This window comes from Panthera uncia, chromosome D2, assembly GCF_023721935.1.
Source record: "Panthera uncia isolate 11264 chromosome D2, Puncia_PCG_1.0, whole genome shotgun sequence".
Taxonomy (NCBI): domain Eukaryota; kingdom Metazoa; phylum Chordata; class Mammalia; order Carnivora; family Felidae; genus Panthera; species Panthera uncia.
The window spans coordinates 50,010,538-50,026,816 of NC_064818.1; the positions used below are offsets into that span (position 1 = coordinate 50,010,538).

The 16,279-nt window shown below is 37.2% G+C and overlaps 1 protein-coding gene across 1 annotated transcript in view; it reads left to right on the plus strand.

Annotated features, from left to right (window-relative positions):
* HECTD2 (HECT domain E3 ubiquitin protein ligase 2) overlaps positions 1-13,111 on the plus strand; it is a 78,136-nt gene extending 65,025 nt beyond the window's left edge. The window contains exons 19-21 of the mRNA XM_049645412.1: positions 863-978; positions 8,601-8,744; positions 10,571-13,111. Of these exons, the coding sequence (XP_049501369.1) occupies positions 863-978; positions 8,601-8,744; positions 10,571-10,691 (381 nt within the window). The 3' untranslated portion in view covers positions 10,692-13,111. The remainder of the gene's footprint in view (positions 1-862; positions 979-8,600; positions 8,745-10,570) is intronic.
* The last annotated feature ends 3,168 nt before the right edge of the window (positions 13,112-16,279 follow it).

The following is a 16,279-nucleotide window of genomic DNA, read 5'->3' on the forward strand; positions in this document are numbered from 1 at the left end:
CTTCAGAATCATGATGAACTCTCGTTGGTTTGGCTTGCCTTAGCTATGTGAATATGGGTCAGCTGCTATATAGAACACTGTGTTGGAAATATCCTAAGATAAAAGCATAGCTTTCTAAAGAAGCACTGCTCTCCACCCAAGCTACGTAGGGTGCACTCCGTCATGCCACTTGTATCTCCCCTCAGTTTTATTATGAGGGTTTGGAGTAAGGTCTTCCATTTGAGTTATTTTTATAGAAGAGAGCTTGTTTTAGAGTAACCTTTGTCACATACTCGTTGTTAAAAACACCTTTGAAAATGGAGCACTTTATTGAGTTCTAAGTGGATTTTGGCTGTGACGCACTGGTAGTTGTGGGGGTGGAAGGAGGGAAAATAAGAATGAAATGGCATAGCATGGTCTCTATTCTTAAGTTTTAATCTCTTTAGGTGGGAGACAACTTATATGGGTGAAAAAACAAGTAGGCGACATGAGACAGACTGTAACCCAAGTACCCAAATTCTGCATGCACCTAGAAGGTGCGTGGGGTATCGGGAGGAGGCTGGAGTAACTCAGAGTTTCAAGCAGGCTGTGGGGGGAGAATTGTAATTTGGATTCATGCTTAGTCATCTGCTTGTTTTTCTGGCAAACAGCTAATTACTATTTGCAAAAGGGAGAGCCTAATAGTTTGACAAGATTTATAAACTTTCAGAAGCAAAAATATCTTAACTTCGGTAGAAAAATAAAAACGGAGATTTTTCCTTAACAAAAATGGCTTGATTTACTAGAAGACATGTTTTGTAATTTGATTCAGGGAAGATAGTTCCAATTTCACTTTTTTAATCATCACTTTTTATTATTATTTTGGGGAAATGACTGTCGGCAGCTGCTTCGTCCAGAAGAGGTTGAAATTCTGGTCTGTGGAAGTCCTGAGCTGGATATGCACGCTCTGCAGAGAAGCACTCAGTATGATGGCTACGCGAAAACGGACTTAACTATACGGTGAGCTCATTTCCTTCTGAAAGTGAGATTGCAGAGAGGGAATGAAAGAGAATGTGACTTATTTGTCAAATTCACAGTCTTTGAATCAAGTTAAGTTAGCTCAAATATTGTAGAGTCCCACCCTACCTTATTTTATCTTTAGAAAGTAAGGTGAGACTATTAAATATGAAATCACTTAGCAATCCACTTGGGAGAAAGTGATCTAAGTAAGTTTCTATAAAACTATAGAAAATTTACTCTTTTTTTAAGTTTATTTATTTATTTTGAGAGAGAGGGAGAGAGAGAGCATGAGTGAGCACAGGGGAGGGGCAGAGAGAGACAGAGAGAGAGAAAGAATCCTAAGCAGGCTCCAAGCTGTCAGCACAGAGCCCAACTTGGGGCTTGAACTCACAAACAATGAGACCATGACCTAAGCTGAAATCAAGAGTAGGATGCTTAGCCTAGTGAGCCACCCAGGCACCCCCTAGAGACTTTACTTAAAAAAAAAAAAGACTTTGGGGAGGAGCCAAGATGGCAGAACAGCATGGAGGTTTTTTGTGTGTCTCACATCCATGAAATACAGCCAGACCAACATTAAACCATCCTTCACACCTAGAAAACTGATCTGAGGATTAACACAACAATCTGCACAGCCTGAACCACAGAATTCAGCAGGTACATGGCACAGAGAGATGAACTTGGGGAAAGAGAAGCCACGGAGGACAGGGAGCTGCTTTTGCATGCAGAGAGAGGGTGGAGACCATGGGAGAGAATATGGGAAAAGTACCCCCCGCTGAAAGCAGCTGGAGAGAAAGTGGAAAATTGGAAACAGCCACAGGGACTGAACTAAAAAGGGAGAAAGGAGAAAGGAGAAAGTTTAAATTCCATTAAGACTATAAAAAACAGGGAGCACAGAGTCTGAAACTCCACAGCTGATACCTGGAGGTGCTCTGTTGGGAAGGGCGAATCCCCAGGAGCAGAGTGGGGTCTGGGCGGTTCTCAGGCCACACGGGGATAACCAGTTCCACTGCTGGAAGGACATTAGTTAGAGGATGTGAGGCCATCTGGTCCCAGCAGACCCCAGAGAACAGCCACATTCACTGGTGCTGGAACAAGGTCATTAAGGGTGAAGCCTGGTGCCAGATGTGTGTTGTGATTTCTCATAATCCTTGAAATGCTGCTGCTACACTATTTCGCAAACTTTTTCTGGGGCGGGCTGGCACCTGGTCACAGTCTCTGGACATCTGCAGCAGCACGGTCCTGCAAGCGCTCCTGGGTGCGGCCAGCACCTGGCCATTGCTCGGTGAGACCCTCCACGTAGGGGCTGAACGGGTCAAAGCCACAGTCCCTCAGATGAAAGGGGCCAGGAAAAACAGCCACATCTGAGACAAAACTCGGGAGGGACGTGCTGCCTGGGGCTTGGTCATGGACTGTGTAAAAGCAGGGAGTGGACGGAAGCCAAGGACAAAGGACAGGTGCACAGTTGCTGACTGGGGAGAACAGAGTTCCAATAGTAGAGACTGGGTAGCTGGGTGACGTAATTTTCACCACTCCGGTGTATACGCACCTACAAGCGCCATAACAATCCACCCCAGTAAGCTAAGCAGTGCCATCTAGTGGAGAACGGAACCATTACACTAAGCCACACCCAACTGGGCCAACCTCGCTCTTCAAGAACACATCTCACTGCTGCTTAGTTTATGGACTATAAAGCACTTCATAGTTTGACTTCTAGTGGAAAATGAAGTGATTTAAGTCGTATTTCAGTCTGTTAGCCAGTCTATCCAATTTTCTTTGTTTTTTTTTCTTTTTTTTCTTTTTTGTTTCTCTTCTTTTTCTTGAATACAGAAAGAGAGAAAATTCATTTCTATTTTCAATTTTTATTAAAAATATTTTTCTTTAATTTTTTTCTACTGTATTTTTTACTTTTGTGTAAATTTTTTCAAATTCTATTTTACTGCAATCATTTCATTTTAGTCTACTTCAGTGTATTCATTTTTTTCAAATATTCAAACAATTTTTCTTTTTTCCCCCCTTTTTTCTCTAGTCTATCAAGCCACTTTGAACACCCAGACCAAAACACACCTAGGATCTAGCATCATTTATTTGATTTTGTGTGTGTGTGTGTGTGTGTGCTTGTTTTTAATTTTTTAATTTTAATATTGTTTTAATTTCAATTTTTTATTTTAATTTTTCTACCTCATTAATTCCTTTTCTCCCTTCAAAATGATGAAACGAAGGAATTCACCCCCAAAGAAAGAGCAGGAAGAAACAACAGCCAGGGACTTAAACAACACAGATACAAGAAAGGTGTCTGAACCAGAATTTAGAATCACAATAATAAGAATACTAGCTGGAGTCGAAAATAGATTAGAATCCCTTTATGCAGAGATAAAAGAAGTAAAAGCTAGTCAGGATGAAATAAAAAATGGTATAACTGAGCTGCAATCTCGAATGGAGGCCACAGTGGCAAGGACGGATGAGGCAGAACAGAGAATCAGTGATACAGAGGACAAACTTATGGAGAATAATGAAGCAGAAAAAAAGAGGGAGATTAAGGCAAAATAGCATGATTTAAGAATTAGAGAAATCAGTGACTCATTAAAAAGGAACAACATCAGAATCATAGGGGTCCTAGAAGAGGAAGAGAGAGAAATAGGGGTAGAAGGGTTATGTGCAAGCCAGAAAGGAGTGGCAGGATATATTCAATGTGCTGAATCAGAAAAATATGCAGCCAAGAATTCTTTATCCAGCAAGGCTGTCATTCAAAATAGAAGGAGAGATAAAAAGTTTCCCAGACAAACAAAAATTAAAGAGTTCGTGACCACTAAACCAGCCCTGCAAGAAATTTTAAGGGGGACTCTCTGAGGGGAGGAAAGATGGAAAAAATAAAAATAAAAAACAATGAATAAAGACCAAAAGCAACAAAGACTGGAAAGGACCAGAGAACACCACCAGAAACTCCAGCTCTACAAGCGACATAATGGCAATAAATTCATATCTTTCAGTACTAACTCTAAACATCAATGGACTAAATGCTCCAATCAAAAGACACAGGGTAATAGAATGGATAAGAAAACAAGATCCATCTATAAGCTGTTTACAAGAGACCCACTTTAGACCTAAAGACACCTTCAGATTGAAAGTAAGGGGATGGAGAACCATCTATCATGCTAATGATCAGCAAAAGAAAGCTGGAAAAGCCATACTTATATCCAACAATCTAGACTTTTTTTTTTTAATTTTTTTTTTTTAACATTTATTTAGTTTTGAGACAGAGAGAGAGAGAGAGAGAGAGCATGAACAGGGGAGGGTCAGAGAAAGAGGGAGACACAGAATCTGAAACAGGCTCCAGGCTCTGAGCTGTCAGCACAGAGCCTGACGCGGGGCTTGAACCCACAGACCGTGAGATCATGACCTGAGCCGAAGTCAGACGCCCAACCGATTGAGCCACCCAGGCGCCCCAACAATCTAGACTTTAAAGTTGAAGACTGTATCAAGAGATGAAGAAGGGCATTATATCATAATTAAGGGGTCTATCCACCAAGAAGACCTAACAATGTAAATATTTATGTGCCAAATGTGGAAGCACCCAAATATATAAATCAATTAATCACAAACATAAAGAAACTCATTGTAGTAATACCATAATAGTAGGGGACTTCAACCCTCCACTCACAGCAATAGACAGATCATCTAATCAAAAATCAACAAGGTAACAATGGCTTTGAATGACACACTGGACCAGATGGACTTAACAGATATATTCAGAGCATTTTATCCTAAAGCAGCGGAATATACATTCTTCTCCAGTGCACGTGGAAATTTCTCCAGAATAGACCACATACCGGGACACAAAACAGCCGTCAACAAGTACAAAAAGATCGAGATCATGCCGTGCATATTTTCAGATCACAACGCTATGAAACTAAATCAACCACAAGAAAAAATTTGGAAAGGTAACAAATACTTGGAGACTAAAGAACATCCCCCTAAAGAATGAATGGGCTAACCAAGAAGTTAAAGAGGAAATTAAAAAGTTCATGGAAGCCAATGAAAATGGTAACACCACAAACCAAAACCTCTGGGATGCAGGAAAGGCCATCATAAGAGGGAAGTATATAGCAATCCAGACCTTCCTAAAGAAGGAAAAAATATCTCAGATACACAACCTAACCTTATGCCTTAAAGAATTGAGAACAGCAAATAAAACCCAAAACCAGCCCAAGACAAGAAATAATAAAAATTAGAGCAGAAATTAATGCTATCAAAACCAAAAAAAGAAAAAAAATAGTAGAACAGATCAATGAAACCAGAAGCTGGTTCTTTGAAAGAATTAACAAAATTGATAAACCACTAGCCTGTTTGATCAAAAAGAAAAAGGAAAGGACCCAAATAAATAAAATCAAGAATGAAAGAAGAGAGATCACAACCAACACAGCAGAAATAAAAACAATAATAAGAGAATATTATGAGCAATTATACACCAATAAAATGGGCAATCTGGAAGAAATGGACAAATTCCTAGAAACATATACACTACCAAAACTGAAGTAGGAAGACATAGAAAATTTGAACAGACCCATAACCAGTAAAGAAATTGAATTAGTAATCAAAATCTCCCAAAAAATAAGAGTCTGGGGCCAGATGGCTTTCCAGGGGAATTCTACCAAACATTTAAGAGAGAGTTAACACCACTTCTCTTGAAGCTGTTCTAAAAAATAGAAATGGGAGGAAAACTTCCAAATTCTTTCTATGAAGCCAGCATTACCTTGATTCCAAAAGCAGACAGAGACCCACTAAAAAGGAGAACTATAGACCAATTTCCCTGATGAACATGGATGCAAAAATCCTCAACAAGATACTAGCCAACTGGATCCAACAATACATTTTAAAAAATTATTCACCATGACCAACTGGGATTTATACCTGGGATGCAGGGCTGGTTCAATATCTGCAAAACAATCAATGTGATTCATCACATCAATAAAAGAAAGGACGAGAACCATCTGATCCTCTCAATAAATGCAGAGAAAGCATTTGACAAAATACAACATCCTTTCTTGCTAAAAACCCTCAAGAAAGTAGGGATAGAAGGATCATACCTCAAGATCATAAAAGCCATGTATGAAAGACCCAACACTAATATCATCCTCAATGGGGAAAAACTGAGAGCTTTCCCCCTAAGGTCAGGAACAAGATGGGGATGTCCATTCTCGCCACTGTTATTCAACATAGTATTGGAAGTCTTAGCCTCAGCAATCAGATAACACAAAGAAATAAAAGGCATCCAAATAGGCCAGGAGGAGGTCAAACTTTCACTCTTCAGATGACATGATACTCTACCAATCAAAAGATTCTACCAAAAAACTGCTAGAACTGATTCATGAATTCAGCAAAGTTGCAGGATATAAAATCAATGCACAGAAATTGGTTGCATTCCTATACACCAACAATGAAGCAACAGAAAGAGAAATCAAGGAATCGATCCTATTTACAATTGCACCACAAAACATAAAATACCTAGGAATAAATCTAACCAAAGAGGTGAAAAATCTATACGCTGAAAACTATAGAAAACTTATGAAAGAAATTGAAGAAGACACAAAAAAAAGGGAAAAACATTCCATGCTCCTGGATAGGAAGAACAAATATTGTTAAAATGTCAATGCTACCCAGAGCAATCTACATATTCAATGCAATCCCTATCAAAATAACACCAGCAGCATTCTTCACAGAGCTAGAACAAACAATCCTAAAATTTGTATGGAGCCAGAAAAGACCCCCAAAGCTGGAGGCATCACAATCCTGGACTTCAAGCTGTATTACAAAGTTGTAATCATCAAGACAATATGGTTCTGGCACAAAAACAGACATTCAGATCAATGGAACAGAATAGAGAACCCAGAAATGGACCATACACGTACGGCCAACTAATTTTTGACAAAGCCGGGAAGAATATCCACTGGAATAAAGAGTCTCTTCAGCAAGTGGTGCTGGGAAAACTGGACAGCGACATGCAGAAAAATGAACCTGGACCACTTTCTTACACCATTCAGAAAAATAAACTCAAAATGGATGAAAGACCTCAATGTAAGACAGGAAGCCATCAAAATCCTCGAGGATAAAGCAGGCAAAAACCTCTTTGATCTTGCCTGCAGCAACTTCTTACTCAACATGTCTCTGGAGATAAGGGAAACCAAAGTAAAAATGAACTGTTGGGACCTCACCAAAATAAAAAGCTTCTGCACAGTGAAGGAAACAGCAAAACTAAAAGGCAACTGACAGAATGGGAGAAGATATTTGCAAATGACATATCAGACAAAGGGTTAGTATCCAAAATCTATAAAGAACTTATCAAACTCAACACCTGAAAAACAAATAATCCAGTGAAGAAATGGGCAAAAGACATGAATAGACACTTCTCCAAAGAAGATATCCAGATGGCCAACCAACACATGAAAAATGCTCAACATCACTCACTCATCATCAGCGAAATATAAATCAAAACCACAAGGAGATACCACCTTACACCTGTCAGAATGGCTAACATTAACAACTCAGGCAGCAACAGATGTTGGCAAGGATGCGGAGAAAGAGGATCTCTTGCATTGTGGGTGGGAATGCAAGTGGGTGCAGCCACTCTGGAAAACAGTATGGAGGTTCCTCAAAAAATTAAAAATAGAACTACCCTACAACGCAGCAATTGCACTACCAGGTATTTATCCAAGGGATACAGGTGTGCTGTTCCGAAGGGACACCTGCACGCCAATGTTTATAGCAGCACTATCAACAGTATCCAAAGTATGGAAAGAGCCCAAATGTCCATTCATGGATGAATGGATAAAGAAGAAGTAGTATACACACACGCACACGCACACGCACACACACACAATGGAGTATTACTCGGCAATCAGAAGGAATGAAATCTTGCCATTTGCAACTATGTGGATGAAACTAGAGGGTATTATGCTAAGCGAAATTAGAGAAAGACAAATATCATATGACTTCATTGATATGTGGAATTTAAGATATAAAAAAGATGAACTTAAGGGAATGGAAGGAAAAATAATATAAAAGCAGGAAGGGGGACAAAATATAAGAGACTCTTAAATATGGAGAACAAACACAGGGTTACTGGAGGGGTTGTGGGAGGGGGGGATGGGCTAAATGGGTAAAGGGCATTAAGGAATGTACTCCTGAAATCATTGTTGCACTACATGCTAACTAATTTGGATGTAAATTAAAAAAATAAAATTTAAAAAAATTAAAAAATAAAAAGGATAGATTTTAAATTTTAAAAAATGACTTTGGTTCTAGAATTTTAGGGATGCTATACTTATAAGTAGAATTTTAATAGCACTGTACTGAAGAAATAAGAATTGTAAGTTATATAATAGAGAAATGGCTTTTGTACTATACCCTGTTGGACTACTTTTATAATTTTGTAAAAATGTTACTTTTATAATAATGTTAGAAATAAGTCATACATAGAGGCTTGTCATTTGTCAATCTCACATTAAGGAGTATTAATGTATGTTTAAGGGAATTTTTATCCTCAGAGCTTACTTTATGTTACTTTACTCTGACCTGCAGGATTTCTGACAAGACATTTTATATAAATTTCCTTTGGTGTTCTTTAGATATTTTTGGGATGTTGTTCTTGGATTTCCTCTTGATCTTCAAAAGAAGTTGCTACATTTTACTACAGGAAGTGACAGAGTGCCTGTAGGAGGAATGGCTGACTTGAACTTTAAAATCTCAAAGAATGAAACTTCTACTAACTGGTAACTTTCCAGATTGTAATTTTATTTTTAATCTGTAAGTTTTGCTAATAATAATATGCTTGGACTTAGAGGAGTCTTTCAATCTGAAGTCATTTTCATAGAAAAATCTTGGGAGTAAAAACAAGCCTGAAATGAGAGAGTGTGCTTTAAAGTTTCTGTTAATTTTTGAGACTTGCCAATGATAACCTATTGCCTTTTTTACAATGCTAAGTCAACTGCTTTGTAGTCCCTTTTAAAATCTAGCTGGCTTTTAGTAGAATATTGTGTAATGTTCATTTTTATTTAAAGGTTTTTTTAATTAAAAAATATTAAGGTGAGGGGTGCCTGGGTGGCTCAGTCAGTTAAGCGTCCAACTCTTGATTTCAGCTCAGATCATGATCTCATGTTTCATGAGTTCAAGCCCTGCATTGGGCTCTGTGCTGACTGCTTGGGATTCTTTCTCCCCCTTTCTCTGCCCTCCCCAGCTCGCTTTCTCTCTTTCTCAAAGTTAAAAAAAAAAAAAAAAGGTAATCTGAGTTATGTAATTTAATACAAAGGTGACATTACATCTAAACTTTTCCTATTATTATTTCAGGGATTATTTTATGAGTTCCCATGGCTTAGGCATGAATCTTCCACAACTCTAGGATTTGCAATAAGACATTCACAAAGATTAAATATAAGTGACCGTCAAAGATGTATACATCACTGTCGTAGACCCACTAGGTTTTTGTTAAATAAGAATGTTAAATTTTTACATGGTAACAATATTGGTGTAAAGTCAGACTGATCTGAATTTGATTTTCGGGTGTGTGACTTCACCGGCTCTACAACCTGGAACAGATTACTTAACTCGTATATTCCCATATTTAGTTTTCCTCATCGGTAAATTGAGGATAACAAAAATCTGTTTTTTAGATCGCTTTGAGTCTTAAACACTGCATATAAAAGCACTTGGCACAATGCTTATCATAGACCAAGCACTCAGTAAATGCAAACTGACTATAACAGTTTTAAGTCTTTCAGTACAGAGGGCTGTCAAAGTTTAGTTTCTAATAAATGCAAACTGACTATAACAGTTTTAAGTCTTTCAGTACAGAAGGCTGTCAACGTTTAGTTTCTAATAGTATAAACTTCTTTTAAAATGTTCTCCTTTTCCCTGGTACATTCCCTATTTTTATTCACGGACTTCTCTGACCACCTTTGTGATGCTGTGAAGTTCATAAAGACTGAAGGAAGGGCCTAAGAAATCCATAGCCTCTAGGGTGAAGATAGATACACAGTGTCACGGAGGAGAGGATGGGGGGGGGGGTTGAAGGGGGGGGTGCTGCGCTGAGGGCAGCGGCATGGAGAGTGCAGATATCAAGTATCCAGGAGTGATCTTTTTATTACTTTTTGACGGTCAAGACTGAAATTATAGTAACAGTTATATTGTCTACCATCCTGCCTGTTTAAATCTTTTAAACAACCCACTTGGATGGCTTACCCTGTCATGGTGGCAAGGACACTAAGATTTGGAGACATGAAGCTACTGGAACAAGGTCCCACGGCCAGTAGTCGGGGAGACAGCATTCAAATTCAGTCTGACTCCAAACATAATGCCTCTAGGATGAAAGTTTCCCAGGAGCACAGGGACATTGACTGCCTTGTCTTCAGAGGCTGCCTCAGTGTCTAGACTGGTGCCGATACGTAGTAGTACTCAGTAAGTATCTGTTCAGCGAAGGCATTGATGAGCCGCCTCCTACCATAGCGAAATAGATTTGAATTGCCCTGTTTGAAAGTAGTTTAGCAGCTATCCTGTATGTATTTTGAGACTTAGTATCTTTAAAATGCATTTTTTCCCCTAGGTTGCCTGTGGCCCACACCTGCTTCAATCAACTTTGCCTTCCCCCCTACAAGAGCAAAAAGGACCTGAAGCAGAAATTGATCATTGGAATTTCAAATTCAGAAGGTTTTGGACTTGAGTAACCTAGAAGACTTGAAATATATTTTATATGTAGCATTCACTTCCCTCTTATTGTGCCTTTAACCTTTTCATGTCTCTGTCTCACAACACCTTGACAAAGCTCACCAATTTTAAAATACTGATTTTTTTTTTTTTAAATCGAGTATGAAGTATGTTCAATGAGGCACGATTTTCTAAAAACACAGAAATCGCTCGAGTAAGGAAGAGACCAGACGGCAGAGACAGGTGTGGGTCCGGCCCCTCTTTTTTATAGCACTTTATGATTCTCCGTAAGTAGCTTCTCACAGGTGTTCCACTGGGAAAGCAAAGCACAGTGAATCACGCGTTGACCCTGTAGCGGAGCCCAGTGGCAGATTGCGTGCTGCCAGCACACGTAGCAACGCACATAGCTACGTTCTCATTCATGTAAGGCATGTAGCCATATTTTCATACACCTGAGGGCAACAACAAACAGCAGTATAAATGCAGTTTACAGGGTTTTTTGATATACTGGCTTTGGTCCTATAAGATTCTTTTCAACTGTTGCTGAAAAGCATGTAAATAACTACATACTAGCCTGAGAATAATGGGATTTTGATAGTGCCATTTATTGCTAAAAGATTTATTTTTACAGAGTAAATTCAGGGTTTTAGATGTGTATACAGCTTTTACAAATCAATAAAGATGACTGTACAGGAGTGTTAACTATTTTCAGACCATTGGATTCGAGGTTATGTTCTTTTAAGTAACGTTAGTCTGCATGCACGTTGGCAGTAAACTAGTTAGAGTATTCTGTAATATTTGTATAATGATCATTTCTTCTTAAGGGTCAGAATATTAGAAAGGAAATCAGATCTATCGAATTGTTGATAAATTAAGTCAATTACAAGCACAAAAGAAAAGAACTGTTTTTATACATACTTTGACATACAAGGCTTATTTCTAGTATTTTTGATCACCAGTTGTACTGAAACACTAATTTTTGCTAAAGGCTAGGATAAGATATTTGACAAAAGTGAATACAATAATAACATCTGTGTCAAAATGATATAGCTTGGTGTAAAAATAAAGTTCAACATTTTGGCCAAAATGTTTGTATTTCACTGGATTCTGAATGTAGTAAATTCAAAAGTTCCCTTTTTGGAGTTTCTTAAAAAAGCAGCATGTAAAAAGAAACTACATTTTAAGTGAGACAGTAAATGGTTTTCTTTTTATTTACAGCAACTGAAGCAGTTTTATTAGCATGTTACAAATATTTTCGAATCAAGACTTCTCTATTATACTTTGAATAGCTTTCCTTCAGAAAACTCTGAAGATGTATTTGCAATAATAATGAAGCCAGCATTTAGTACCAGCATATGGTTCACAGGCAAATAATACTGTCCCCCAATTTTTTCTCAGTTACACTGTTTTCTTATATCGCTCTGCTTCCTGCACCCAACCAGCAGAATTCTTTTAGGGTGGAGGAATGAATTAACTCATTCTCCTGTAGTTCGAAAGCCAATTCGCCAATCTTCAAGGAAAAGGAGTTAATTACTTTGTTTCCTATTCTCTTTAAGACGGAAGTGACTCTGCTTTTCCATAGGGTATACTATGTCAAGGATTTTTCTTCTTAAAAATCTTGGAAAATCCTAAGAAAGTTCAAGCCATGTTGGTTTTGTTTCGTTTGCTCTGTTTTCTATCCATATGCAAATAAAACTGCTTCTCGGTTACTCTGCTTGAAATAGAACGTAAGATGTTTAATGTAGGTTACTGCTTACTAGTAAGCACAAAAGAATCATGTATAAGAAATCAGACTTAAGTGTTTTAAATAAAGTGTAAACAGTTTTTATTTGGTAGAGACGGGAAAATTGTGCTGGCTTGGTCTGCATGTTTAACGATGTGCTTGTATAGCGATAGCTACGTCACTTTTAAATAAGTACACAAGCAAGCCAAATTTTTAAATGACAAAGTCCATAAATAACTGGAAAACTATTGTTGTCTGTTGTTAATAAGTTGAAATTTGTAACCATTTATCACTTACTTACACATTGCCTTTATTTATTTATGTTCTGTTTTTGGTTTACAGTGTAATAATACCTCATTTTTTTAAAAAAATCACTACTGTTCTATTTCATTAATTTAAATCGCTAGAAAATTCATGTAGTTGCTTTTTTAAATATAATCTGTTAAGGAATTCTTGATTTTTATATCCGCCACAGTAAATTAAAGCATTGCACAGTATTTATCAGTATTTACAAAATGTCCTGTCCTTTTTAAATCTTTGCTTAATCATATTTTTGTCTGTATGATCAAAAGTTTTTAATGGTCTGTCTTTTTTGTACAAATCTGTATTGTATTAAGTTGTTCATTTCTGGAAGAAAATTTTTCAAATATTAAAGTTATACAATCAGTCAGGCTTCAGCTCAATTTTTTAACATTTGGCAATTCCTTAAAACCATTAGTTGAAAATACATTATAAAAGCAAACTATTCTTTTCACTACACTCTTAAACTAGTGCTTAGGAAAACTGCTAATACATACAGCTTCAAAAGCTATGTGTTAATATTGACACCAAATAAAACCAACTTCTTTCACATTATTTTCAGTATGAAACAATGTATATCCAGTGTCTTCTGTCAAATGAATGTTAAAATGCCATGGAGACCACTGGAAACAAACTAAGTATGGCATTTCATTGGCTAACTTCAGATCTTATGTGTTCCTCCCCAAAACCATTAGTTTGGCCATTTCCCCCTTGCCCACATCTCCTATGCTTAAGGAAAAGAGAGAGGAGATTGTGAGAATGTAGGGGAGAATATTATGGGTGATTAATGGAAGAAGGTAGATAACTGATTAACAGAAGATAGGTAGCTGGGTGGGAGAAAGACCAGGGTGGCCTTTCACAGGAGCAAATACAAGATCAGTTCACCCAGATGGCCACACAGCTGTTAATCCTTTAGGTTTACCAGTCGTGCTTTGGAGCCAGACCGCCTGGGTTGGGGTTTACTATGTACTACTTTTGTGTCCTTGGGCCAGTTACTTACTCTCCTCACGCCTCGATTGCTGCTTGAAAATAATTTGTAAATGGAGCTAACAAACCTACCTACCTCGTAGATAGGGTTGTAGGAAGATTAAATGGATTAATGTGTGTAAAGCACTCACAGTGCCTGGCATATAGTAAACCGTATGATGTGGTGCAAGAGGAACCATGGTGGTAATGTGGTAACATCTTAAAACCCCTGCTTCTGAAGCCTTCTGGAGGTTTTGGTCTATCAGACATGAGGGCCAACCACAGATGAAAGAACGCAAAGAGCTTCTGAGGCATTAAAATGATGTTAAGAGAATATTTCTTATTCTAGAAACAGCTTCAGAATTTATCCCATGATCATTTACGTGTTTGTATGATGACTATTATTAGTATAGATTATGCATCGCAGAGATCTTCTAGTATGAGGCCTGACTTTCATGATACAAATTTTTAACTGTTACTGTAGTCCCTAAAATAAAACATTATATAGTTTGTTTAGATTTAACCACGTATTTACAATCCCCTTGCACACCATTCCCTTGTCTGTTGTTCCTCACACTTACCTCCAGGATCAATTTTCTTCCTCCTAAGTTACAATTATTAAAAGCTCCTTTAATGTTTGTTGGTAGTAAATTCTTTTTTCATTTGTCTGAAAATGACTTTCTTTCACTTTTATTCATGAAAGATTCATTAAGCATGCATTTTTATGTTGATGCTTTTTGTGGTTTTTTTCTCTTAGGACTTTTAATATATTAATCTACTATCTTTGAGTTTCATTGTTGATATGAAGTTAGCTGTCGGTGTAATTGCCATTCCTTGGAAGATAATCTCTTGTTCTCTACTTTTAATATTTTCTCATGACACTGCTGAACATCAATGACATATATAGATATATATACACACATATATAAAAACACAGAGCTTCTGAGGCATTAAAATGATGTTGAGATGTTTATATATATATATATATATATATATGCAGTGTATTTTTTATCCCACTTAGAATTCATTATGGTTCTTATATCTATGGATTTGTAACTTTCAATTCTAGAAAATTCTTCAGCCATTTCCTCTTTGAATATTATTTCTTCCCTTTTCTCTCTAATATCTCCTATTAAGCGTATAATGGAACATCTCATTCAACCATTCCATCTCTCTGTGTGCCTAATCTGTTGTTTAACCAACTCACTGAGTTTTTGGTTTTGGGTTTTTTTTTTCAATGGCTATACTTTTTATTTCTAGAAATTCTTTCAGTTCCTTTTCAAGTTCACCTACTCTTTTTTCATACTGTTCTTTCCTTCATATGGTTTTATTTCTTTAACAATTTTCAGCGTACCTGTTTGATATTCCTGTAGATGGTTCTACTCTTCAGTTCTTGAAGTACTAATTCTCATATTTCTTTTTTTCTTTTTAGGATTTTCTTTTTAAGGATTCTCTACATCAACATGGGTAAAACCCACAGCCTCGAGATCAAGAGTCACATGCTCCACCGACTGAGCCAGCCAGGTGCCCCTAATTCTTGTATTTCTTCATCTGCTGGCTCTCGTAGTGATTTGCTTCCTCATGTAATTTGTAATTTTGTATTTTTGCATTTTCTGTTTAATTTTGGGTCCTGAATCGTGCAAGTGCCCTAGCACAGTAGTTTCATGTTATTCTCAACCAAGGCCGCACATATTTCCCACACCAATTTATGTTAACTTCTTAGATTAGGGTTCCCTTTCCATGTAAATGTGGACACCCTCAACTGTAGTGGGTTTATGAGTAGAATTTTTCTATCCCCTTTTCATAGACATAACAACCCTTTTAAATTCTAGGCTTTCTAAAGTGGGGTTAGTTTTTGGCTCCTCTCCTTGAATAGGCCTGAGGCATGTCTACTGAACGCATGCACATGGAAATCCATGAGAGGTCTCATCACCCCATGAGTCACCTAATCCTGCTTATCGCTTTCAGCTTTTCATTTCATCCTCATTTCCTATAACTAATGATTTCCCTTCCTTTCAATCTTGGACATTTATATTTTAAGATTTTTATAGATATGTTTCCAAAATTTATAAAATTTTACAGTAGTCAATGGCCTCTTCCATTTCAGCTCAGCCTATATAAGCATGCCCCTTGGTTCTTTTACCCCATCCAATGCATGAAACTTTTAAAAACATTGTTTTCTGTAGCTTATTTGCAACAAGCCTTATTAATTTCTTGATTTAACACTTGTTTATTGAGTTACTATTATATTCAGCTGGAGGCATATCTTCCATTCCATACACCTCTTGGTTATTCTTTACAAACATATGAAGCAGATGTAATTTTAAATATTTATGAAGCATTAAAATATGTATTATAGCAAAAAAAAAAAAAACTTCTCCAGGATTTTCATAGCAATTATACAACTCAATGTTTTCATGCCATTTAGATATTATGACTGCACCCATGGGTATACATACAATAGGAGCATTAGTCCCCATCAAGTTTAGCTGCTGGGTTTTCCAGCAACAAAACTTGTTTTTTTCTATGTGTATGAACACACACACACACACACACACACACCCATCACAAAAGAGAAAAAAAAGAATTATTTCAGTAGAATTTCTCCAGAAGCACAGT